General features: G+C 45.9%; 2 protein-coding genes across 2 annotated transcripts in view; one reads left to right on the forward strand and one right to left on the reverse strand.

Moving 5' to 3' along the window:
* The window catches only part of LOC119453004 (uncharacterized), a 31958-nt gene extending 23539 nt beyond the window's left edge, over positions 1-8419 (forward strand). Inside the window, exon 5 of the mRNA XM_049667477.1 lies at positions 7849-8419. Within this exon, the coding sequence (XP_049523434.1) occupies positions 7849-7976 (128 nt within the window). The 3' untranslated portion in view covers positions 7977-8419. The remainder of the gene's footprint in view (positions 1-7848) is intronic.
* Positions 8420-16438: 8019 nt separating this feature from the next.
* Positions 16439-24269, reverse strand: LOC119453005 (THO complex subunit 4). The gene is made up of 5 exons (XM_037714981.2): positions 23918-24269; positions 22595-22762; positions 19672-19819; positions 17485-17623; positions 16439-17212 (listed from the first exon to the last, which is right to left on the reverse strand). The coding sequence occupies exons 1-5, from the start codon at positions 24131-24133 to the stop codon at positions 17101-17103; spliced, it is 783 nt and encodes a 260-aa protein (XP_037570909.1). The 5' UTR covers positions 24134-24269; the 3' UTR covers positions 16439-17100.
* Positions 24270-26070: the final 1801 nt, after the last annotated feature.

The raw sequence follows: 26070 nt of genomic DNA on the forward strand, positions 1-26070 counted from the left end.
GCCGGATCATGTGGGTAACTTGGGCTGTAGTATTCTTAAGCTTGTTAATTAATATTGTGTTGGTGCGATCCGACTGGAAAACCATTCCCAATATCTTTACGCTCTGAGACGGAACGATGGTGTGTCCCTCCAGTTGTATTTTGATAGTGGGCGAGTCGGATGCATGCTTCTTTCGCGGTGAGACCAGGAGTAGCTCTGACTTTTGGGGGGCGCAGTTGAGGCCGCAAGACTTAGCATAGTCGCTCACCACGTCTGCAGCTTCTTGCAAGCGGCTCTCCATTGCCCCGATGGACCCCGTGGACGACCAGATGGTAATGTCGTCTGCATATAGGCCATGCCGGATCCCCGGGATGTTATCGAGGAGCGGCGGGAGGCCTATTAGGGCGATATTGAAAAGGAGAGGGGATAACACTGCGCCCTGTGGTGTGCCGCGCCCGCCCAGTAGAAAGGGGTCTGTGGCTTGGTCCCCGACCTTTAGAATGGCTTTTCTATCTGAGAGGAAATCTCTGATATAGGAATACGTCCTGGCCCCACAGCCCAGCGTGTTTAGCCTCTGTAAGATTGCTGTATGCTTGACGTTATCGAACGCCCCTTTAAGATCCAAGGCGAGGATAGCTGTGGGGGAGTTGCGTGTCGCTGGTACAATCACCTCCTCTTTCAGCTGAAGTAGGATGTCTTGAGAGGTGTGGACGGAATCCTATCATCGTTGTTGGAAGTTTCCCCGAGTCCTCCAGGAATGGTTGTAGCCGGTTGAGGATGATGTGCTCTAGGAGCTTTCCTATACACGAAGTGAGGGAGATCGGTCGTAGGTTCTCAATGGCTGGTGGCTTGCCTGGCTTCGGTATCAGACGAACCTCGGCCATTTTCCAGTCCTCGGGAAGTTTTCCTTCCCTCCATACTTCGTTAAGGTGAGCGGTAAGCTCTAGTAGCGAGGGGTTGTCAAGATTGACAAGTGCCTTATTGGTGATTTGGTCCATTCCCGGGGCTGTGTGGCGTCTCAAGCCCATTATCGCCGCTGTTACTTCATGTAAATGAATGTCCTCATCTAGGAGCTCATTTGGTGTGCCGGTGTAGGGTGGCAGAGGCTCCGATGGCTGTGTGGGGAAGTACTGGGCTTTGAGAGTCAAAAGGAGGTCCGCCTCGTTTCCTGGAAATTGGTGGATTACTCGGGCCATATTGTGGTGGGATTCCGTTTTGCTGCTGGCCGGGTTGATTAAATACCTCAATAACTTCCACGTCTTGGAAGTACTCAGTCTTCCTCTCAAGCTGTCGCAGAGGGATAGCCAATTTTCGCGGCAGAGTGTGTTAGCGTATTCCGCAGCCTCTTGTGTGAGTATTGCGATTCGCCTCTTGAGCTTGCGATTTAATCTTTGCCTTTTCCAACGCTTCAGCAGGCTACGCCGGGCTTCCCACATGTGGAGCAAGCGAGCGTCGATGCTTGGAGTGGTGGTGGACGTTTCAAGTATTTTAGTATGCGCCTTCACATCCTGGTGGAGCTGAGTGATCCAGTCCTTAATTGACTGAAGCTGTAGGCTTTGTTCGTTTGTAGCTCTTTCTTCTCTTATCTCCCGCAGCTTGGTCCAATCCGTGAGGCGAGCAGTGCCTATCCTGGCTTTGTATTCGAGGCCATGGAGAGTGGTGGCTAGCAGCGCGTGGTCACTGCCTAGGTACTCCGCCAGATTGGTCCAGCAAGCTTGGGGGATATTTCTGGTGAGGGTTAAGTCGGGGTTCGTGTCTCTTGTAACACTTGTGCCGAGCCTCGTGCTACTCCTTGGATCGTTGACGAGTGTGAGGTCCATGTCCTCAATAACTTTGTGAAGCAGGTTTCCTCTGGGGTTGTTGTACGTATAACTCCAGAAGGGGTGGGCTGCATTGAAATCGCCCACTATTAGAAGCGGATGGTTGCCTGCTGCGTGCGTGGCTTGCTCCAAAACCTGTTTGAGGACCGATGGCGTGCTTTTCGGCCGACAGTAGGCGTTTAGAACGAACATGGGACCCTTCTTCTTTGTTGCCTGCGGGATAATTTCGAGCAGAATGGCAAGCGGTTCGGATTGTTGGAGATGGTGTTGAACGGCCACTAGCTTCTTACTGACCAGGGTGTGAAGGCTGTCACCCGTATCGGTGCCATACGTGACGTATCCGGGTAGGCGGACGTGTGTGTTCGTCTCTTGCAGTGCGATGATTTCAGGTGGTCTTGTCGATGTTGCGATGTATTGCATCAGCGATCCATGCTTGTTCTTGTAGCCCCGGCAATTCCACTGCCACACCGTGGTTTCGCCGGGGGAGCCCCCGCGCTTACTGCATATATGTTGAGGAGGAGCCATCTTGGTTATTAAGGGGTGGTGATGCGCGCACCAGGTGGGGTTCTGGTGAGCCTAGAGAATCTGACAAATCTGGTAGGGCCTGATGAGCTGCTTTCTTGGGGCGCCGGCTTTGACGAGCTTCCAGTGCTAGTATGCGTTCCTCTAGTCTCATGATGCGTTCCGCCATCTCAGTGTTAGAGTGTTGTTGTTGAGTTGCGAATTGTTGTTGTTGTGCAGCTGACTGTTGTATAGCTGTGAGTTGTTGTTGCATGGTAGCTTGTAGGGATGTCTGAAGGCTCTGAATGGCCTTTGCTACTATCTCCTCTACCTTCTGAGGAGTGGCATATTGGACGGGAATGACTCCCTGTGGTGTGGTGGGCTGGGCGGTTGCTCGTTGCGGTGTCGGATTTGAAGTGACTGTGTGCGCTGGTTGCTCTTCCCGTTTCCGCTTCTCCGGGGGTGGGGTTGAAGTGCTTTGTGTAGGGGTAGTACTATTTCTTCCTAACAATTCATCTTTAAGTGCTACGAACTCTGCGTGTACTTTACTGATTTCTGCTTTGAGTGTTGCGTTCTCTTCAGTGAGACGCCTAATGTGGGCGTGTGCCTGTGCCAGCTCTGTGTCAACAGGTGGGGGGGGACGAGCTTTGGGAGAAACAACCTGTGCCCAGCTCACCTGCTGCGTGACCTGCGCTGCTCCCTTGCTTCCCCTCCTGCCACTTGCGGAACGTCCACGGCTCGAGGTCCTGCCATGGGATGGCGTCCGTCGTCGCGATGAGGTCCTGCGCCTAGAACCGGAACGCGGCCTGGAACTGCTCCTCTCCAGGACAGCTCCACATCGTTTCGGGGATCGCGACTTGCGGGAAGCTGAACGCTCGCCACGTGGTGTCGGAGACGAGGAGCCTGCTCTCAGGGCCTGCTGCGGTTTCCGACGGTTGACGGGTGGCAGGAATCTGTTGGGGCAGGTTTTGGCTGCCGTCGGGTGGTTCCCGCCGCACAGAGAGCACCGAGGGTGGCACTCATGCTGCTCCGTTGCTAGCGAAGTGCCGCACTCCCTGCACTTGGGTGTGGCGGGGGGACGCGGGCAGACGTCCTCTCTGTGGCCTGTCTCGTTGCAGGTTCGGCAATGTGGCACGGTCCTCTTGTAGAGGTAGCACCGCAGAAGAAGGCCGGAAAATTCGATGTAATATGGTACTGTTTTCCCCAGGAATGTGATCACCATGGTTGTTGTGTTTCCTAGTCTTCTACATGTCAGCGCCTCGTATCCGGGAGATTCAATGCGTTTAAGTAGCATTTCTGGCGTGGTGTCGTGATCGATGTTGTATATCACCCCTTTGCACGAGTTATCGGGGGATATTCCGTATGATGCAATATCATATGTTGTTGCACCAATGGTAATTTTCTGCATCTTGCTTAGTGCTGAGGCCGTAGCTTCTGAGGCAGTGCTCAGAACAAGGATGTTTTGGTCTTCGTCGATGCGTATTTTGAATCCGGTGTAGCCGATTTGTAGCTTTGCCTCGTTTGTGATGGCGTCTACTAACTTCCCTGGGCTCACCTTGTTGAGCTGCAGGATGTTCCGTGGACGAACCGCCAACTTGTAATCGTCGGCAGGTAGGGGCGGTTGTCGGGGCTTGCGCATCACCGGTCGGCTTTGGCGGAGAACGGGCTTCGGTGGTGTTTGGGATAGTTGGGGCGTGGTCGAGCGTGTCTGCAGCCGACGACGACGGGCACGACTGGTAACATTGATCCATGGCTCACTGTCTTCTTCGTTCTCCTCAGCAGCCGGAAGAGGTCCTTGCGATTCTCGAATTTCCATGTCCTCGTCCTCCGAGGCCTCGGTGGACGATTGGTGGGTTTTGTCGGCGTCGGTATTGCGCAACGCGCTCGCCATCTGCAGCGGTGCGGCGGCCGAAGCCTATAGCGTAGTGGGTTTAGCGGGGCGGCCCCGCTTCGAAACTTGATGTGACCGTAAAATGCAAAATATAGCACTTACACCCTCAAGTTCGGTGTCGACGTGCTCTGGCTGACTTCAGACACACGATGATTACATAGAATCTGGAGGCCGGGGTGATTTCGCCGAAAATGTGGCTTCTGAGCGGAGCAGATGTAGAGCCCATCCGACCCGTCGCCGCACTTCGTCGTCCTCTCTTAGTCATTCTAAGACTCGAGCTGCACGGAAGCAGCTGATGTATGGGTACCAGGTCACGAGGGGGGGTTGAGGGAAACGAGCGTGCACATGCTTCCGCCCGAGCTTTTTTTCCCCGGGATCCTTCTACATCCTCCTTTGCTGACTTGGGCTCCCCCTCGCCATTAACAGCATACTTAGAGATACTACAGCATCTGCGCCTCGAGAGGCAGACACTGCCGGGGCCCGCTAGGGGTCTTAATAAATCGGAAGAGTCTCACCTCCATCGCCTACAAACTATGTCATTTAATAATCCATCTAGGCTTCCCGCCATAGAGCCCGAGTCTTTTTCGGCGCAGTGCAAATTTTGTGGCCAAAAGGCAGACTTATACCATATGGTATGGGCTTGTCAGAAAAATAGCAGTATTGCTACGAGCCCGCATTGAAAGAGCATGGGCAGCGGCTTTTACCAACGGTGTCCTGGACTAGGGACCTGACTATGTCTTCCCGTAACCCAAGGTTTTCTTTCTTATTTTCAATAAAAGTTTTTATCATCATCATCGATTACCTGATTCATGACATGGATATGATCCATCGTAGAATATTCCTTCCTGAAGCCAGCCTGTTCTCTTAGTTGACTGAAGTGTTGCCCTCATTCTATTGAAAATTATCTTGGTGAATATTTTATACAATACTGAAAGCATGCGAATGTGTCTATAATTCTTCAATTCTTTAACGTCTCCCGTCTTACGAATTAGTATAATGTTGGCGTTCTTCCAGCTTTCTGGTACACGAAGTTGTGAGGCATTGCGTATAAAGGGCCGCAAGCTTTTCAAGCATATCTCCGCCATCTTTGATTAAATTGACTGTTATTCCATCTTCTCCAACAGCTTTTCCCCTGGTCATGTTTTGCAAGGCCCTTCTAACTTCATTGCTAGTTATAGAAGGAGTCTCTGTATCCTGTTCATCACTACTTCGAATGAAAGTAGCTTGGCTGCTCTGGGAACTGTACAGGTCAGCATGGAATTCTTCCGCTGATTTTACTGTGGCATCGAAATTGCTGATGACATTACCCTGCTTATCTTTCAGTGCATACATCTTTCCTTGTCCTATGCCAAGTTTTCTTCTCACTGATTTCAGGCAGTGTCCACATTTTACTGCTTCCTCAATCTTTTTCACGTTATAATTTCGAATATCCCTTACTTTCTTCTTGTTGATCAGTTTTGACAGTTCAGCGAATTCTATCTGATCTCTCGGGTTTGACACTTTCATGTTTTGTCGTTTCTTTATTAGGTCATTTGTTACTTGGGAGAGCTTACCTTAGTGGTTGCCTTGGTGCCTTACCTCCCACTTCAATTGCTGTTTCTGAGATAAGCCTAGTTATGGTTTCATTCATTACCTCTATGTTGTCTTCATCTCCCTGTTCTAAAACTGCATATTTGTTTGTGAGCACCAGCCTGAATTGGTCTGCTTTTAGCCTTACTGTGTCTAAGTTGACCTGTTGCTTCTGGACTAATTTTACCCTTTCTCTCGTCAAATGGAGAGAAATCCTAAACCTCACCAACCTATGGTCTCTGCACTTTACCCTCCCTAACACTTCTATATCCTGCACTATGCTGGGATCGGCAGAGAATATGAAATCTATTTCATTCTTTGTTTATCCATTAGGGCTTTTCCAGGTCCACTTCCTGTTGCTGTGCTTCCTGAAGAATGTATTCATTATTTGGAGCCTATTCCTTTCCGCGAATTTTACCAACATCTCTCCTCTAGTCTTCCTAGAATTGATGCCGTAGTTGCCAATTGCTTTCTCACCAGCCTGCTTTTTTTCACAATTTTGCATTGAAGTCGCCCATGACTACAGTATACCAAGTTTGCACCTTTCTCATCGCTAATTCAACATCTTCGTAAAGCTGTTCTATTTCTTCATCATCGTGACTGGAGGTTGGGGCGTAGGCTTGTACAACCTTCATTCTACACCTCTTGTCCTGCTTTATTATGACAACTGCTAACCTCTCATTAATGCTGTAGAATTCAGCAATGTTGCTCACTAGGTCCTTATGGACTAGAAATCCTACTCCGAATTCTCTCCTATCTGGAAGACCTCTGTAGCAGAGGACGTGGCCATTGGTCAGCACTGTATAAGCCTCAACAGTTTTTCTAAACTCACTAAGGCCGATAATATCCCAGGCAATGCCTGATAATTCCTTAAATAGCCCTGCTAAGCTAGCCTCACTCGAGAGGGTGCGCTTGTTGAATGTTGTCAGGTTCAGTTTCCAGTGGTGGCCTGTCCAGACCCAGAGATTCTTTGCACCCTCTGCCGCGTCGCAGGTCTGACCGCTGCCTTGGTCAGGTGCCCCGCAGCTGCTGGGGACTGAGGGCCATGGGTTAATTGTAGGAGTCGGGTTGCTGACTCCTGAGTAACAACCACATACTCTCTTGTGTGGTTGTTAATTCAGAAAACAGTATGGGATATGTGCTCTGCGCTCTTGTTTTTAATTATGTGTAACAGTTGTGAGGGTTCTTGTTTACAGCAACCTTCTACCTGGCCATAGGGAAAGGAAAGCTGCTGCTTTCTTGCTGTTCTTTAATTGTGAGATATAATCACACTCTGTCATTAAGTGTATTAGCATGCCATCTGATGGCTTGTGAGATAAACAGTTCTTTTGGATGGGCATTCTCACAGTCCTGTAAGCGTGCATGTTCTGGGTATCCAAACACTGACGTAAGGCCAGTGTTCTTTGAGTAGCAAATGTAGCTTGTAGTCGGTGCTCATCCCGTGCTACATTTTCTGCAGTCAAGTTATGCTACTTCAGTTTATAATGTGTACTCTGTGTTAGTGGAGAGGATTATGATGTTTGCTCAGTGAATGAAGACAAGGGGAGATTAGTTGCAGGCAGTGTGTGACACAGATTCTTCCCGGCTTCAACAGCCGCATTTCGACGGGTACGAAATGTGAGAATGTTCGCATACTTGGATTTAAATGCTCGTTGAAGGACCCCCTGTTGGTCAAAATTAATCCGGAGTTCCCACTATGTTGTCTTCCATCGCTTAAGTGTTGCTGTGAGATGTGAAACCCTGTGAATCTATCATTGACCTTGGCACATTGCGAATGTCGGGTACTTTGTGTGGCGTCTGATGCAGTCATTCAAATTGTGTAATCAGAAAAAATGTGAAAACTATTTTCTGGTCTTATTTATGGGGCCATTCTTTTGAGCACTGCAACATTGCAGGTCCTCAAGTAAATTCTGAAAAATGATATTTTGAAGGAGAGATTGTGCTATATGTGTAGAAAAGAATGTGTGTATATATATATATATTTTTTTTTTTTCCAAGAAAGTAGAAGGCTTGTGCAAAAAGAATGTGTCATGCTTTTGGCTGTAACTTAAACCCAATGCCTCACGATGCTGATCTCTTGCTTTACAGTGCCCAAGAAAGCATACCTGTTTGGAAAGAAAGTCTTTTGTCCTTCTGACCTCCATCCTGCGACGACACGCCGACAGTGTCCGGAGTTTAAGGTTGTTGAAGGACAGTTTGACGATGCTGACACGTGAAGTGTTCTGGTGGAAGCTTTTCCATGTTTGCCACAATTGGATTTCCAAACAGCCCATGCAATGTTGTTTTGTGGGCAAGAATTCAAAGAGAATGATCTGTCAAAGAACGCACACTGCTTAAGGTTGTGACTTTTTGGATTTTAATTATATTGCGTTGTGGCAGTTGCGAAGCAGTTTGTAAATGTTTACATCCTGAAAAAGTGGATCGTGGCCTTTTTTGTTTATTATAAATTTTATTTGTTATACCTTGAAGCGTCATCATGAGTATTTGCATTGTGGCAGTTGCGAAGCAGTTTGTAAATGTTTACATCTTGAAAAAGTGGATCGTGGCCTCCTTTGATTAATATAAATTTTATTTATGTTATACCCTGAAGTGTCATCATGAGTATGGATGCTTTTCTTTGTTTGTGGTTTTAGTGCAAATGAAGTTTATCTTTTCAGAGCACAGCAGCCTACTTTTCCAGCAATATCAGCACCTTGTAGTGGAGCAGACGTGGTCGTGTTAAAGCTCACACAAGTCACAGCATTGTCTGCTGGGCTGTTCTATTCGGTGTGATCACGTCTACCCGCCATAAGGCACTCACGCACCGATATTATTAAAGGTGCAAGAATTTGGTGGCCGCAGAACTATAGCCGCAGTTAAATGCTGTGGAATAACGGGAAACCTATTTTTACCGCTAAGAGCAACTGTGTTAAAAGATAATCTCGTCATTATCACCAGCTCTTGTAGTCAGCGGTCATCAGTAATGGCATGCTCGCAACTAGGTTCATGGTATCTCTGTTCGTTACTATTTGTACCTGAGCCAAAACGAAACACCCTGCAAAACAATGGAACTGTGTTTCCACACTTCTGGGGTTCTTTGCCACTGTCATCAGCTTGTTCAACCGCTGCAGTGCAGCCAGGGATTTGGTTTCATGGGGAAGTAGACCCTGGATATTAATAGCCAAATAAATGCTGCTTGTAACTAAGTTCAGAGAGCTCACTTGTTTATTCTGGTGTCCTAGTTGGGGTGATGCACACTTGATGCTTGCAGAAAACATCTTTTATGCGTACCCTTGTACAGCAGTTTCCTCCTAAAATTATCACAGGGAAGCCTACGCCATGATCCAGCATGGGAATCGTCGGTGTCACATGCATTTGTCTAAACTTTGCCCCTTTGGCTTCGAACAAGCTTGTGGTTACTTGCTTTGACCGAATATTGTCATCAGCCTCATTTGCCATCCAATTTCTGCTACCGCATTGGTTTGGGAACAGTACAAATAAAAACTTAAAACATTCAATGTAGTTGCCCTCGGTGAGCTGTAACCTAAAAGCCATGATCAGAAGTCTAAAGGCTTGTAAATGGTGTTTAAAACATGGTGTCCATGCCATTGCTTTCAGCGCCTCCAGTATGGAAAAGCATGATCTTTGACATTGATCTCCATGAATGAGAAGGTGTCGTTGCTGGCAGGTGCAATATTGGATACTGCTTGTTTGTGCATTCGAATTATGCAATGAAATGACACAATGGAATTATGCAGTTATCAATATAAAAAACACTTTGCTGCTCTAAAGAAATGTGTGGCTAGAATGCAACCAGACTTCTACACTTTTACAGAAAAAAGTGACTGATTAGTTCTTTCAAAAATGTACTGAATTATAGTTGGTAATTACAGCACCATGAAAGTAATTGAGCAATTAGCGCTAAAAATGTAACTGATTCCACCCTACTTTTAACAGTGCACAAATACAAGTAAGAAGCGCTGGACTGGCTCTTTTAGTGTGTCCTCTGCAGCCCTTCATACTTTTTAACTTCACTAAGAATGTTTTCACAATTTGCCCCAGTAGAAACTTGGAGGACGCTTAAGCATCGCCTTTAAGAGTGTAACGCTATAGCATTCAACGATCCCTGACTGCTCGTGCTTCCCGGCAACTGCAGCTTATGTAACCCTAATGTTAACCTGGAAACGCTGGCGGCGAACGCTATGCACGAAGGCGAGCTTTCTGGTTCTTTTTTTCACCTCTACGGCGGGTGCCACCGCTGCCATGGAGGGCAAGCGCCATCTGGATGGTATTGCAAGGAACCAAGCGGGGCGCGCCGCTCCTACTGACAGACCTCAAATGGCAGCTGGAAAAGGGGTCTGTGCTCGAGTTTCTGTGTAACAGAATTATGTTTCGTCGTATATTCAAATTACGATCCGACACTTATCAGGTTGCATGTAATGTACTTTGTGAATTTTCTGATGCATTTTACTTTGAAAAATGCACTTAGTTGAGTAATGCCTATGTGCCATGCGGAGGGCCTGCATGGTGCGGGATCATTTTTTTTCTGACAGACAACGCCACCGCTGCGGGATTTTCTGCGACACAGGGCCTTTAACACTATCATTAATATTCTGTCGTTTTCTTGGGGAGACATCTGGCAATGACACTGAAAACTCACTTGATGTGAGCCATAGAGACAAGGCTTGTGTTGTAACATGCGAACACCTTGCTCACAAGGTAGGATCTGCAAATACACCAGCATGGTTATTTAAGATAAGGTGTATTGGGGATCGAATCCTGGCCACGGCGGCCAGCATTTCGATGGGGGCGAAATGCGAAAACACCCGTGTATTTAGATTTAGGTGCACGTTAAAGAACCCCAGGTCGTTCAAATTTCCGGAGTCCTCCACTACGGCGTGCCTCATAATCAGATCGTGGCTTTGACACTTAAAACCCCATAATTTAAATTATTAATTTGTAAACTACACTGCACGCAAAGGCACGGGAGACATTGAACACTTGCCTAGAATTCTGACATGAAAAGGACGCTCTGCTTGAGAACCTGCAAAAGGAGGACCTTCTGCATGTGTGCCTGCAACACCCCGTGTACACAGAATGGTCTGTTATAGTCCACAAAGAAACTTAAATTTTTTATTGCATTCCTAAAACATACTGGTTTGATGGGAATGTGGTGACATACCACAGTAACAGTGACAGCTGCTAAGGCGGAGCCTTGACCACCAGGCTAAACGTGCCCATTGCTACTGCCAACCACATCAGAAGACTGCACTAAGCTAAGAATTGAGCAGCAGCTCTTACCGCCTATGAAGGCTGCTTAAAAGTACTTCCCGGAGACACACAGACAGAGAAATTTGTTAAAAGGGGGCTCGGAGGTCTGACTTGGTGTAGCTACAGGAAGGATGCTGACTGTGGGAAGGAGGTAACCCATATACATGTTTTCATCTCTTTGGACACTTGTTCCCACCAAATTTAAGTGTTCAAAGCTGAAAAATGAAACTGGTTACATGCAATTGGTTACTGAAATAGTAATTGAATTACAGCGAACGTTACAGACTAAAGGCAAGTGTTAAATTACAAAATACATAATTACCCCAAATTCATAACATACAAGTCTGAAGGCAACACAACTGAACCAGAGAGAAGAATAAAGTAAGCTGCAGTTTAATTTCTTGGTAGAGCCATACCAGATTGTAGAAAAAATGTATGCACTACCTGCCATTTCAATGTGGTTGAATGACTGAGCAAATTGCCCCCAAGTAATATTGGCAGGAAATGCTATGGCACCCAGGACACAGTGATAAATAGAGACTGGATGTTTAGACACTAAAAAATGTCTCAGGCACCTATAACACACTAAAACTGTCATTGAAGGCACATATAGGCACCAAATACTGACCCTTAGGCATGCATGGGCTCAATAACCTCCAATGCGCATCTGAGGACAAGTTACTATATTCTAAGAAACAGCCCACTAAACCCACGTTTTGTGAAATTCACATTTTCTCTAAAACAGAATGAGGCAAATTGTGAAATAGTGACTAACAAGCACCACCTCAAGATTTTCGTTTCATGTGGCGCTTTTTTTTTTTTTTTTTCTCACCAAGGGTAGGTTCGTATACAGAAAAGAAATGCTCAACATCCACTGACGTTGGCGGTCCATATTTGTACATTGGAAAGCTCAACGATCCAGCCATGTGGACCTGCTTATTGTTCACCGGTCAGAACCTGACATTTCTTTCAGCGCCGAAAACCCAAAATTTTTGGCCTAGACAGATTGACGTTTTGAACTGCCTAACTCAATCGGTCCTCTGGGTACGGTGGCCAACCTTTCCTGCATATCCAAAATGAGCCCCACATTCCGGGTCAGAATTGCGCCCGAGCATTCAAGTTTTCAAGAAGGCTTAGGAGTGAGGATCAATGGTGAATATCTCTGCAACCTTCACTTTGCAGATGATATTGTCCTGTTCAGCAACAATGGGGATGAATTACAACAAATGATTGAGGACCTTAACTGAGAAAGTGTAAGATTGGGGTTTACGATTAATAAGCAGAAGACTAAGGTAATGTTCAATAGCCTGGCAAGGGAACAAGAATTCAGGATCGCCAGTCAGCGTCTAGAGTCTGTAAAGGGGTACGTTTATCTAAGTCAGTTACTCACAGGGCACTCTGATCACGATAAGGAAATTTATAGATGAATAAAATTGGGTTGGAGTGCATACAGCAGGCATTACCAAATCCTGACAGGAAGCTTAGCACTGTCGTTGAAAAAAAAAAAAAAAAGTGTACAACCATTGCATTCTACCGGTACTAACATATGGGGCAGAAAGTTGGAGGTTGACAAAGAAGCTTGAGAACAAGTTAAGAACCGTACAAAGAGCGATGGAATGAAAAAAGTTAGCTTAACGTTAAGAAATGGGAAGAGAGTGGTGTGGATCAGAGAACAAACGGGGATGGCCGATATTCTAGTTGACATTAAGCGGAAAAGGTGGAGCTGGGCAGGCTATGTAATGTGTAGGATGGATAACTGGTGGACCATTAGAGTTACAGGATGAGTACCAAGAGAAAGAAAGCACAGTCGAGGATGGCAGAAAACTAGGGGTGATGAAGTTAGGAAGTTTGCAAGCAGCACAAGTTAGAATCAGCTAGCGCAAGACAGGGGTAATTGGAGATGGCAGGGAGAGGTCTTTGTACTGCAGTGGACATAAAGATAGGCTGACGATGATTCAAAGTTTCCGAATGCTTTTGGCTTAACATGTGCAGCGAGCACACACGTACGCTTCAAGTGATAATCACCGTGTGGCACAGTTCGAGCCCTTCTTACAGCGATGCTCACGTTTGTTGCAAAGCTGTCAATAACGGCATTTACACCTGAAAAGTGTTTATGGTAATAATTGGCTGCCTTTAGCCAAGTTCTTCAGCAGGTGATAACATAAACAAAATAAGGCTAGGACAAAAGACGAAAAAAAGCATTTACAGGCAGAATGAAAGTGCCACTCTATAAAATCATTCTAGACCTATAGTTCTACCTATATGTTACATAGGCATGATAAGGACATGAGGAAAAAATATGCATTTTGCCTAAGGTTACGGTTTCTAGTGATGAATTCAGTTGGCTGATCTTGTGTGGCGCAGAAATTAACGAGTGTACACTATATGCTGCTCGAAGTGAGTCGCAGTTGGTGAATAGCAGACCAATAGCTGACCAATGACCACTGCTTATTGACCCTTTTCGCGGCGATCCCGTGGGCGCTGCCATGTTTGATCACGTGGTGACACATCCATTGCTTGCCTCAACTGCCTCCATTGCTTCCTTGTTTACAATGGAAGTGTATGACGCCGGCGCGGCTTAGAAAACCTCTGTTTTGGGAGATATCGTAAACGGTGACTGGGTGAACGACACGAAGCTTTGATCACAGCTTCAGAGGACATTCAAAAGCGCTTTCGGAGCTGATTAACCTATGTTCAAATGGCGCAAGCAGCGTATATTGTGCTTGTTCTAAAAGCGGGGCTAAATATGTATTTCAAGCTATCCAAACATTCCGCTCGTGAATTGAATCAGGATTAGTGTGTTTTGCTCTTTCTACTTTATTTGGCAAATATTTTTAAGCAGCGGCTTGTCAGTTTCTGACACAGTGAAGTTCCTCGGTGCGCCCACTATCTGATTTTCTGCCAATCGCTCGCAGGTCTGCTCAGTACAGATAGATTTGTTCTTGCTGAGCACAAGGCTTGAAACGTAGCTGTTCTGCACATTGCAATACCTTGTAGCAAATGCGTATTATCGCGAGTAACTCGCTTACTCTTGTGGACCTTCACGAAACATTCAGCTTCGACCATTCGTGCACTATCGATGTAGTATCGTCACTTATTGTGCATATTCAAGTGTGCGCCCATTCACTTATTCTTGATACGTTGGCGAAAAAGTGGATGCAAGTTTCCGTGCTGGTTGGTTGGGGTAGATGTGCATAAATACTGTGCGCGAAACCTACTATGACAGGAGGCGGCGCTACTCCCGTTATCATTGTTTAAAGAGCAGTACTCTCTTGCCTGACGTACCGGGGCTGAAGCTCTTTCTTTGAAGGTTAACAATACAACGCAGGTGGATGAGCAAATTTGTGTATCCTCGAGGGGAGCCGTACATCTCGAAGTGCCGGAAACACGTACAGCAATTGCAGCAGCGGTCCGTGAACTTGGCCCCACATATTCATTACATTCCTTAATATGCCAGTCACTATTTTTGCAGCCAACTACTGCATACGTCTTCAATCCACAGGATTGAAACCAGAGTGAATAGAGCACAGTGCGTTAGCGAAAACTCAGTAGCATTTCCGACAGCTGATCGCACAGGAGCAAGGTAGAAGCGGTAGTGGTTTCGTATTCGTGCGCGGTCATTGAGGAGAGGTATGGCGCGCCGCCGTAAGCGCCATCTCGTTTCTCTAAAACAAACTGCTCCGCGAAAAAAGTCAGTAGATGCGCGAGCTCAGAAAAAAACGGTTATTGGAAAAAAAAAAGTTTTTTTTTCTCCCTTGACATTAAAAGCAGACGAAAATGTATCCAAATTTATACAACAGAATGAAATACACAGGTAAATCGTATGGAAATTATATTCGTTTCATTTTGTGAATATGTACACTGATGTCACATTTCATGCAGTTAGTGTGACTTATCATTTTTCGATGCGAAGTTTTGTGCTGCAGCTCAGTTTGTTTCTGAGAGCCAACCTTGACGTGTGTACACACACGTGTCGCTATAGATAGGATCAGACCTTTAATGGCTGAAAAATGATGGGGAGGACATTACTGGTAATGTTCTCACTCAGAGATCTAGCAAAAATGGCTTTGCCACACTGCTAGAAGTGTTCCTTGGTCTCTCCATGGATGTTTGAACTGGCATTGGGCAGAATTTGTCCTTGGGTGGTATTCTATAGCAATTGCTTTCCGAGATACTTTCACGAGATATCACGTCAGTAGTACCAGACGTGTTCGGCATCTACAGGCAACAGCATTCCTGGCGTTGTGCCAGGAACAGTGTCGCTCATAGATGCAGACATGCCCGGGGTTAATCGCTCAAAATCTTGCGAAATTGTTAGTCTCCAAAAGTGATCGCCATAGAATGTCACCCCTTTCGTCACTAAGTGCAACGATGCACAGGAACCGAGAGACTGACAAATATGCGCAGCATTTTTCAAAAGCTACACTTCACTTGCATTTCTTGGTCAAAGCAAAGATGCAATATATAGTTTGAGCTTTCAAAGTGGTAGCACAAGATAACCTGCTCCACAGCTCATTTTGCTTCACTCCACTGACCTATTTCAGAATTTTTTTTTCGCCATTTCGAAAATTTACAGAAAACGTTTGTTTACAGCTTACTCATGCCTTTATATTTCCAGAAATTTGACATTGCCACTAGCACTGCTGCTATAAAGCATGCCAGTAGTAGTAGTAGCACTAGTGGTTTAAAACAGTTTTTTTTTTTTTTGTAGTTTCATTTGAATGCTCGCAGCAGCACGCCAACAAGGCAGTGCTTCCGAACACGCAGTGCTGCCATACTTGCCAGTGAAGCCACCTTTTTTTAACTCCTCACTCGCGTTAGCTCATGCACATGCACCGCCTTGCTCAGCACGTTAAGTCGGGGCTTCAATGAGATTCAGGTCACTTCGAGAGTTTGAATTCGAGATTTGATTGTATAACCATGCGCAAGAGAAACCCAGAATAAGCAACTCACACTTTGTGTTCATTTGAAAACGACCGGTGATGCCCTTAGTTAAGATGTGCAGTGCAGAGAATTGCATTTGCGAATCAAGAAAAGCAGCAAGGACTACCGGCATCATTAAGCGGTCAGGCCAGCTGTGCATGTGTTGTCAAAATGGCGAGGTCAGTCTCTTCTGTTAGCTTGTTCAATCCCCGAAGGTTATTGAAATGGGAATCAACACTGCAGAGAGACCTAATGGAGGCACAGATCTTTAAACTGTTAGTGCCGTCCTATGACAGGCAGCTGTTCTAGTTTTAATTCCTTTTCATGAAAATCGAACTTCCATCGTTAGCTGTTCAGAATGGTGAAACAACATTGCTGAATATTTGTGGATTATGCACGTTTATAGGCAGTATGCATAACATGCACACTACTTATAAGCAAAAAATGGAATCAATGTTCTAATGCCCGCACTTATTTCTAAAAGTTGGAATAAAGCGCAGAGCAATTAATCTTCAGACGAAAAGTTTATTCTTTGAAAGCTCACACAAGAAATGAGAACAGGTTGAGTGAATTTGAAAAAGGTAAAAACCGACAAGTTGTGTGTGCACTGCTCGCTCGAGTTTCCCCCCCATGCAGCAAATGCTGTACGTGAACAATGAAGTGTCCATTGATGGCTGTTTCAGATCAATGACATGATGAATTGACATACAAAAGGTTAACATAATGTGTGAAATTATGACATGAAGAAGCAAGCTTGTTTCTCGGGAGAAAAACAAAGGAACTGCAGCTGTGACGGTCTCCTTTCATCCCAGGAGTCCACAAGTTATGGTTTGCTACCCAACTCACAGGCAGCACAAAAAGTAAACAAAGCTCAGTTTTGCGTTATGAGGGTTGGTAGCACGTCTCCTCAGCAACTACACGAGTGTAACAGCCGTACGGAAGCACATCACAGCTCCAGCTATCACTATGTTTTAAGTGCAACAACAAAATGGGCCTGCACTTTGTTCACTCTTCATGCTGCCTGCACTAAAATGCTATAAGCCTCTTTGCGCGATGTGTGAGCCACAAACAAAAATGTGAAAGTCCTGGTCTTCAACTAAGCACACATTGTCGTCTTGACAGAGGATTGGGATGTGCTTCAACGAAGGGTGCTGGTGTGGCTCTTTCTCACTCCATCTTGTTGACGTAAGCATCGAGCTCTGCGTCCAGTTCTTCTGCGGTTGGAACCTTCCGTTGGACGTTGCCGCCACCTCGGCCACCCCTGCCTCTGCCACGGCCCCTGCGAATGTGACACACAGATGACACTGACTATGCGCACAACAGACTGATTTCACAAGTTTCACCACACTGCTGCTAGTAGTAGCAGTCCTTAGTGGGCTGAAGGACATTAATGGGAAGAAACATGTTTGCACCATGATGAAAACCCTTGACATAAAAAGGCGGGCAGGTGATGAGATAGAACGAGTGGACAATAGATGGTAGGGTTGAGTAGACAGCCCCCTTCCCTGAAAGGAAACATTAGCACATTACAATGAAGGTCATCACACTCACCGGAAACCTCCACGAGGACGCTGTGAAGGAGCTCCACCACCACCGCCTCCTCCTGTAGCCGCATAACCAAGCCGCGATGCTGGAGAGAGTGCAGCAGCACCGATTGCCGAGGTGACCAGCTGGATGTTCATGGGCCGGCCTAGGTTGTAACAAAGAGTGCAACATTAGGGACACATTGGCACCCATGGTCTCATTACAAGTGCCACACGAGGTAGCCAGGAAACCAGTGCTGCAGTTCACACTGACTGGCATAGCTGTTGCTCAGACACAGAACAAGACTAACAGCACAAGCAAAGAATGCCAAGCAAGTCCACAGAGTGTCACAATGTCAAGGTAAATAGCAAAGTACACACTGCACCTCGCAACGATTAAAAAAAACAACAAAAACAATCTTGTTAAATCATAACCCTGACCAGCAGTCTAAAATAGCAATTCCAATGTACTATCACGATTCAATATAAGCTGCAAAACATGAGCCGTGGCTATAGCTACGCTTTCGAGAAAATGTGTAGGGTTTCGCATTACAGAAATGCGCAGTGCGTTATCGCTTCGTGAAGAAAGACGACGGAAAGCCGGGGTGGTATGTGCATTGCTCAAATGGTGACACCCTCTCAACATTTTTCTTGCAGCCCATATTGAGCATGATAGTACATAGTGACGCATATCACGGATGCAGACTTTTCGAGACAAGCCTTTCTAACTTGTTTAACAAGTACAAGCACTCTTGCACGAGAATGAAACCTCTATTATCTAGTACTTATGCTTCCACGTCTGTCACATTTCTAATCTTGATCCTTTAAAGACCTGAACGTGCCCTAGTGGCTCTAGACGTGCAGTGTCATATCTGCGGCTTCCGCAAGCTTAGGCTTGAGGTTCTCAAGTTTGGCCCGAGTTAGTAGCCTCATCGCACTGTTTTGCTACTGCATAGCCATAATGTTTTAAGGCAGTGACAGGAAACCGAAACGAAATCGAGTTGGAGGAGTATGCCCCGAGAGCGAAACATGATGCTCGCTTTCTGCAGTCTGTAGCAGGGAAAGGCATAACAGCGGTGCATAGCCTAATAAAAGTGAGCACTATATGCTTCTAACAGCACGTTTGACACGCGCTGTGAAAGAGACAGATGAAGATGCTTAGCAAAACAGTGTTTGCAGTGATAGCTGTGAATGTGACGTGCGACGACCCGCGAGATTTGCTGGTGCGGGAAAGGAAATTGAGTGCGTGCCAAAATTTCCACGTGACATAGGCGAGCGAAACTGCGGGGAAGCTGCTGTGGCAGGCGCCTACTGCTCTCGCACCATTTCTTGGTCAAATGGAATCTAGGGACCAGAAAACGTATCACACAATTGCACTTTGGCTCAATGTTGGTGCCGAAAGATTGTGCTTTCCAGAAATTTATTAACTGGTAAAGAAAAGCCACCACTGTATTGGGTCAATTTCTGTGGTCGGCACCGGGAAATTGTATGAAACGGGATCGCATCAATGAAGTTCGCTGCCACTCTCTTATTGATGCTCATGCTTTTTTTTTTTTTGCAAGCAGAAATCACCAAAAATGTAAAAGATGAGCTACAGACAACCCTACGTAAGTGGCATCACCGCCATAGTTCCAATGCCGGCCGTTACCCATTGATTCGCTGGTGATCCAGCAGGCACAGAATATACAGAAATCTATGACACAGGCAATGGCAATCACCCTATTACACACACCACGAATGTCGGAATACTCAGCATAAGCCATATTATTGAGAACAGCAAACAAATCCTGAATTCACAAGCCGAGTCTTGGTCAAGTCACAATTTGAGTAAAATATGCTGTGGATAAATCTTGCCAAGGCACAGACTGCAGCTTTGGCAGTGTGAAGGAAACACGCAACTAACCATGCAAGGCCAACTGTGCTCAATGGTGTGATGTGGAATTTCAATTTGGGCATGGGCAGTCTCCAAAACGAGTGACCAAGAGATTTTTGTTCAGGTCACTGAGAAAACTTACGAAATGCATGCAACTGTGCAGGGCGTAAGAGCTGTTCTGAATAAATCACCAGCTTGAGTCTTCAAAAATTGCAACTATTGGCGCTTCACTGTACTTGCCATTCTAGACGAGTTCAGCCTTGCTTGCCAATGCACAAACTCGGTAAAGGCCTACCTTGCAGACTTTCTACTTAAATGCAAATGAACTACAGGCTCACTCACCATCGAGAGGCACGCCATTGTACTGCTTCATTGCCCGAACAGCATCTGTGCGCCGCTCAAAAACCACGTCTGCAGTGCCCAGCGAGCGGCCAGAACGGTCGTAGTGCACAGCTGCCTTCCTCAGAGGTCCAAACTCGGCAAACAGCTCCTGCAAATGTCAGTCCATTATCAGCATGCAAGGGCATATGAAGAAAGCTGGACATGTGTCAGAAACTTAAATACTGTGCATATGTTACTCAATATAAAGATCATACAGGAGCAATTTATTTATGCAGTTGAACCCGGATATATCAAACCCACATGTAACGAGTTATTGGGTATATGAAACAGCTGTAAGATCCCCTTAAAAATTTCTGCAGAAATTTTTTTTAATATATATTGAATTATCCATATATATTGAACCTTTTTTGTGATCCCTTTCAGATTCTATATATCCCGGTGCAATCTGTATTCTTGGGTCTTACGTGCCAAAACCACCATATGATTTGAGGCAAGCTGTACTCGGTAACTCCAGATTAATTCTGACCATGAGGGTTTCTTTTAACGTGTACCCAATGCATGCACAGTACAAGGGTGTTCTTGCATTTCGCCCCAATCAAGATGCGGCTGGGATTCGATCCTGTGCCCTCAGGCTTAGCACCACAACGCCAAAGCCACTACGGCAGGTGGGGATACAAGTGTGAATGCGTCCAGAAATACAATGCCACCTATTACCATCATGAGCCTTACTTCCAAGAGAAAAAAGTGCTTTCTTTGTGCACTTCTGCCTAAAACAGTATTTCATCACAGTTTAACAACGAAATTCAAGCTTTTCACAATGCAAGCACAACTAACTCGCAACTTCTGCACGACTGTGCATGCTGTACTTGCAGAACCATGTGCATCATTGCCACCAGCCATGTTGCACCAACTGTAGTGACTCGTTAGATCACAAGGTTCAGGTGTCCACCTTCAGCAAGACAGTTACGGTGACTGTGGCAAAAGATCTCTGCGCACAACCTTTGATAAGCGTTATTGCCTGTGATCATGTTAAGGTATGCACGCAAACGAACCCTCAAGGAGTGTTGAGCTATGGAAAAGCAACAAATTTGGGACTGTCAGCAGAAAAATGCACAGACAAGCTTGATTCATCAGCGGTGCAGAATGAACTAGGTCTTGCTACTGAAGCTACTAACAAGTTACACCCGCGCTGTAAGTTCCTATGCATTTTAAAGATTAGAAGGCACCAAGTGGCTAGCAGAAATGTAAGTTTGAACGACAATCTTGTTTTGGTAAAAGACTATACATGTTTCGTGGAGTAGTTTGCTCTAGAAGAACAAGATGGCGCTTCCCGTGTCCCGCCGTTTGTTGCATCAGGCAAATGTGAAACCGTAACACTTCTGCCCTGCTACTGTGTAATCTGCTGTCGGGAATGCAACTGAGTGATCGCTAACGCAATGTGCTCCATTTGTGCTGTAAAATGTGAAATGATAGAGGGAAGAAATGTGCAGTATTTGGGTGCAATAGTGACTTGCATTTTAAGAAATGTAATGAATCTGCGTGGCCTAGTTTACGGACAGCCACTACTAACTGCCTGTGTTGCTGGCCCTTTGCGATGCACAGTTTTTCTCGAAGATGAAAAAAAAAATTCATTCATCTGTCAGTGTTGTATCGCTATACCTTTAAACAAAAGACTTCAACTGCTAAAGTCTGGCAAGAGTGCAGTACAGCTCATTACACAGTGACAAAGGAAGTAGCACAGCTTCCTGGCATAGTATTAAGTTTCTCACCACGTCATCTTCACACATTCCCTCAAGCTTGTGCCTTCAATATCGCCCACATATTAAGAATAAGTGAATGGGCTTACTCTAGAAACAATCAGCCGAAGCTTGGATGACCGATTAGACCGACAGCACACCAATGTAAGAAGCTCAATGATTCGCGACGGTCCGTAGAGTTGGTGAATGACTAACGGTGATACGTCTTAACTACAAGCTATTACAAAGTAGAGAACATCTATGTTCCACTACGACTGTGAGGAATGTTATTGAGTAATAAACATGACAAGCCATTGCATCAAAGTGAGTGGCACATAAAGAGGGAAGAGGAAAAAACACTGATCCCGATTTCAAGCAAAAAGTTTGGACAGCTTGGAATACATTTCTAGCCCTGCTTCTAGTATAAAAGCACCGTATACACGGTTTGGACAAAGAGTAATGAGTTTTGAAAGCGCCTACATGTATTCTGAAGCGGTTGCCAAAGCTTTGTGTCGTTCACCCAGTTGTCTACGACCTTCACCAGAAACAAAGGTTTGCTTAGCCGCACCGGCATTATGCACATGCATTGTACACATGCAGGCAGCTGAGGCAATCCATGGACGCATCATCACATGATCAAACATGGAGGCCACCTACAGGATCGTAATGGAACGGGTCTATACAAATCTAAACAGTGCTGTCATGTACAGACCAAATTTCACTGAAATATTTCTATCTCGGCTATTAATGAACCAAATTCAAAAATTCTTGCAGTAGAACGCTCCCTAGAGAGCACATAACTTCCAGCATATAACCGAAATTTGCTATGTAGCCTGGTGAGGGGCCCTTTAAGTACCATGTTAAGATGTCGAGCTAATACCTGCTAATGGCACGGCACATTCAACTGGTCATTTCCAAGCATTACAGCAAAACTTGAAGAAACAAGTAACCGAGCGTTAGCGTGATAATAAGCATGCTCCTATAGTGTGTGTGAAAGATGAAATAATGCTACTGAAGTCCTTCGTCTAGATAATATAGCTTCATTCTTGTTTTATATGACAATCAGAGCGCAGAGCGCTCCGACAGTGCTCTCAAAAGACCAGTCGTATGTTCCATAAAACATGACTTTCTCATGCAACTACGACCCAGACAGGATTGTCATGAAATTGAGGAATGCAGATTCACACCTTGATGTCAGCGTCAGACACCCCGTAGTCGAGATTGGAGACCAGCAGCTTGGAGGGGCCCATGCCAGCACCTCCGAGGCCGCCGCCAGGCAAGGCACGGCGAGCGCCAACTCCATCATACATGTCATGCTGCCACCGGTCTGGAAGCTCTTTGGTTTGCGTAAAGCTCTGCAAACAGCCACCAGAGAAACAAGGCTCATAAATGATGCATGTTTCTCTGCAACAACCATGAGATTGTAAACAATGTTTCACAGGCATGCTCAAATAGGCACACAAAACTTTATACATACTGATTGTTACTGAAAACTTTGTTAAGCTTTCTTTGTTACTATAAAAACTAGAACTACCCCATAAATTTATGCTAGATACAGGTCTTTGGTGTTGCCAGTTCCACATATAAGCAGACATTAGCCTTCCTTGTAAGACTACTTGAACGTAGGTTTACTGACCTAATGGAATGTGTGCACCCAATTAAAAACAAGCTATACTTATCAGCACCATTTAGCGCCCCCCGTAGTGGAATACCAGTGTTTTCAAATTGGCCAACTGGTAGTTCTGTCTTTAAATGCCTCTGAAATCAACACTTCGATGCGATTTCATTAATCGGAACAATTCGTCCGTTTTGGAAGGGAATAAATTTATTAAAGCATATATACTTATTTCCAGTGCAAGTATATTTTACTGAACTGCACTTTCCTGTGCTTACTAGAATTTGCCCGCTGTAACAACGAAAGGAACCGAAACTGGTTATATATTTATTGCGTAGTTAAGTAAAACATAACCGCAGTGACGCGCCTAACAGCAAATAAGGGCAATGATGCCATTTTCAATGCCGCGGCGGCAAATATTGTCAGCAGCTAATGCGGTCAAGTTGCAAGTGCCTCAATTTTAAACTCCGCGTACCACAATCAAAACGCTACGACACTATTTAATTCGACTACCTACAGACCCCTTTACGCGCCGTGATTGCAGGCCATAGAATTTTGCGCGTAACGCCACCATTCCGAAAAGACGTGCTGAGAAAAGCCCGCCGCGCGCATTCCGCAACCTAATCGCAAATACGGAGGCAGCGGTCGTGGCTCGTTCCAGAACCGACCGAGACCCGTTTAGCGCACACGCAACGACGAGAACGGGTGACGCGTAGCAGCAAGTCTAAAACCAGCCGGCATAACATTAGTCAGCACGCCACTGGCTACCCAAGCACTTTCAATAGCCCAATGACAAAGGCCTACACATGAGCACTTTGGCGCGCCGGTAGTACGGAGTGATATCGGCTTCCACTTGCACAGTGCAGTCAAGTAAACGTGCAGGCCGCTTCCTCACCCTAGCGTAGGGCTGTTGACGGACGCGTCCTCTAAGCGTGCCTCTTCGAACAGCTCCACCACCACCACCGGCTCCTCCAAATCCACGTGCCGCTCCGCGTCCAGCGAAGCTGCCCGCGCCTCGACCGCGGCCCCTGCCACGGCCTCGCGTCGTCCGGTACTGGCTGCGGTTCATTTTTATGATGTCGTCCAAGGACATGTCTATCTTGTCCGCCATTGTGACGCTGGAAATGTGCGGTTACTCGTTCAACAAATGATCCACTGCAGTGACCCGAAAACGACGCCTTGCACAACCGAAACGCAGATACAAAAATTTTATCCTGTTATGGCGGACAACAAAACTATCGCAGAGGATTGTGGGAATGATCGCAACCGACTGCAGCGCCTCACATGTTAAATGTTGTCGTTTCTAAGGTGGTGTACAAATACAGGCCTTAACAACCAATGTTTACATGTTTAAAATACAAATGTTGGTTTAGAAGTTTATTTTTTAAAAGTATCTATAAACGTTGCTAAGAACGACCCCCCTTTGTGTAACAGATACAGATCTCAAAGGTCATGCCTTTACTGGCTGCGCGTAGCACATGTGGCGGTAGCGATTTCAAGAACCATGGCAAGAACCATAATAGTCCAAAACACGGTCATGGACGTCAGGGTTTTGACACTTGGGCACAGCCTATTTTTTGTGCACACTAGAAGGTTGCCGCAAAATACAGTAAGCACACAATTTCCTTTTTCGTTTCAGACGAAGACACACCACTGTGTACTCTTAGGGGATCTTAGCCTGCAGTACAAAAACATAGCCTTCAAGATTTAATTTTGTGCTACAAAAACTACTCAACTTTTTCTTTAAATAATATTTCGTTACATAACAAAATAAAATAATATAAATACAATTGCTTGTCTAGTTATAATATAACGAAGTTGGCTTATGTTTTACGTCTTAATTTAGCGTGCGAACATTAATCGTTAAGCAACAATGCGCTTAGCAGAAAAGCAGAAGAAAATGCAGCACAAATTGTAACCGTCTGCTTGCGAATGTGATTGCGTGTTTGGCGGCCGTATTTGCCCCAGTTATGCCCTTCTTTTGTTTCGGGTGAGGCCGGAATCGCCTTCGGCGGCCAATATGCCAGTTCGACTGGCAGACCGCACTGACGAAAGGCTGTTGAAATTTACCCCGCGGCGTTCTGCACCTCCGTTTGTCGCTCGAGCGAGTACTGCAACACTGCTAGTACGCGGACTGCAGTTTTCCTTGCAACATCCGTGAGTTTCGGCTGGATGCAATTATGAAATCCGACAAGGACGCTCCCGAGAGCGGCGACACCCGGTCGCGAGCTCCCAGCACGAGTTCGACGGCCGACGAAACCCAGGATTGGTACGAGACAGGTGAGTTAACCGTGTCTTTCGCACCACCACATGCTCCGACTCTGCATACTCAGCTGGCTTTCCCGACGCGCCCGTAGGCCTAACTCTCGGACACGGCACTTTTCCGGCTTCGTCTGAGATCGAGGCTGATTTTCAGTCAGGGAAAATACCCTGTGCCTGTTTCTTGTTAGAACTGTTTCATTACTGGCTTTCGCAGATCGGCGTACGGATGTCAGTGACACATATCCAGCTTACCGAACGTACGAGTGAAACCGGAATGACAGCTGATCGCGCGTAGACGCAACTAAGAGCTTGGAAAGGGCTGAATTTCCCTGTGAGGCGATGTCCTGTACGACCATTGCCTTCGGCGTTTCACGGGGGCTGAAAGCGAGAGCACTTTTTTTTTTTTTTTTTCTTTTTTTCACGCGCCACCGGTATGCACGGTCGTGTTTATTACACCGAGCGCTGTCATAATAAATGCGTGCATGCACACACATCGAATCGTGACCTCACGGTAACCGCTAGTTATATAAATGCCCGTTATGCCACGATCGGGAATATGTATGCCAAAGTGACACCCGGGGCAGCTGTGTACACACACAAGAGCCAGCACTTTCGAGGTGGTATGCCCGACTTTTCGTTCATTTTAGTTAAATCTGAATATGCGTACGATTAGCGCAAAAAAAAAAAAAAAAATAACGATCCAAAAACGAAGCAAGAATGTCGACCTAGCTCGCGTCGTCGTTCTCGATCCCGTTTTCGATTCCCTTCCGACATAAATAAAAGAAG

Source organism: Dermacentor silvarum, chromosome 5 (assembly GCF_013339745.2).
Source record: "Dermacentor silvarum isolate Dsil-2018 chromosome 5, BIME_Dsil_1.4, whole genome shotgun sequence".
Taxonomy (NCBI): Eukaryota; Metazoa; Arthropoda; class Arachnida; order Ixodida; family Ixodidae; genus Dermacentor; species Dermacentor silvarum.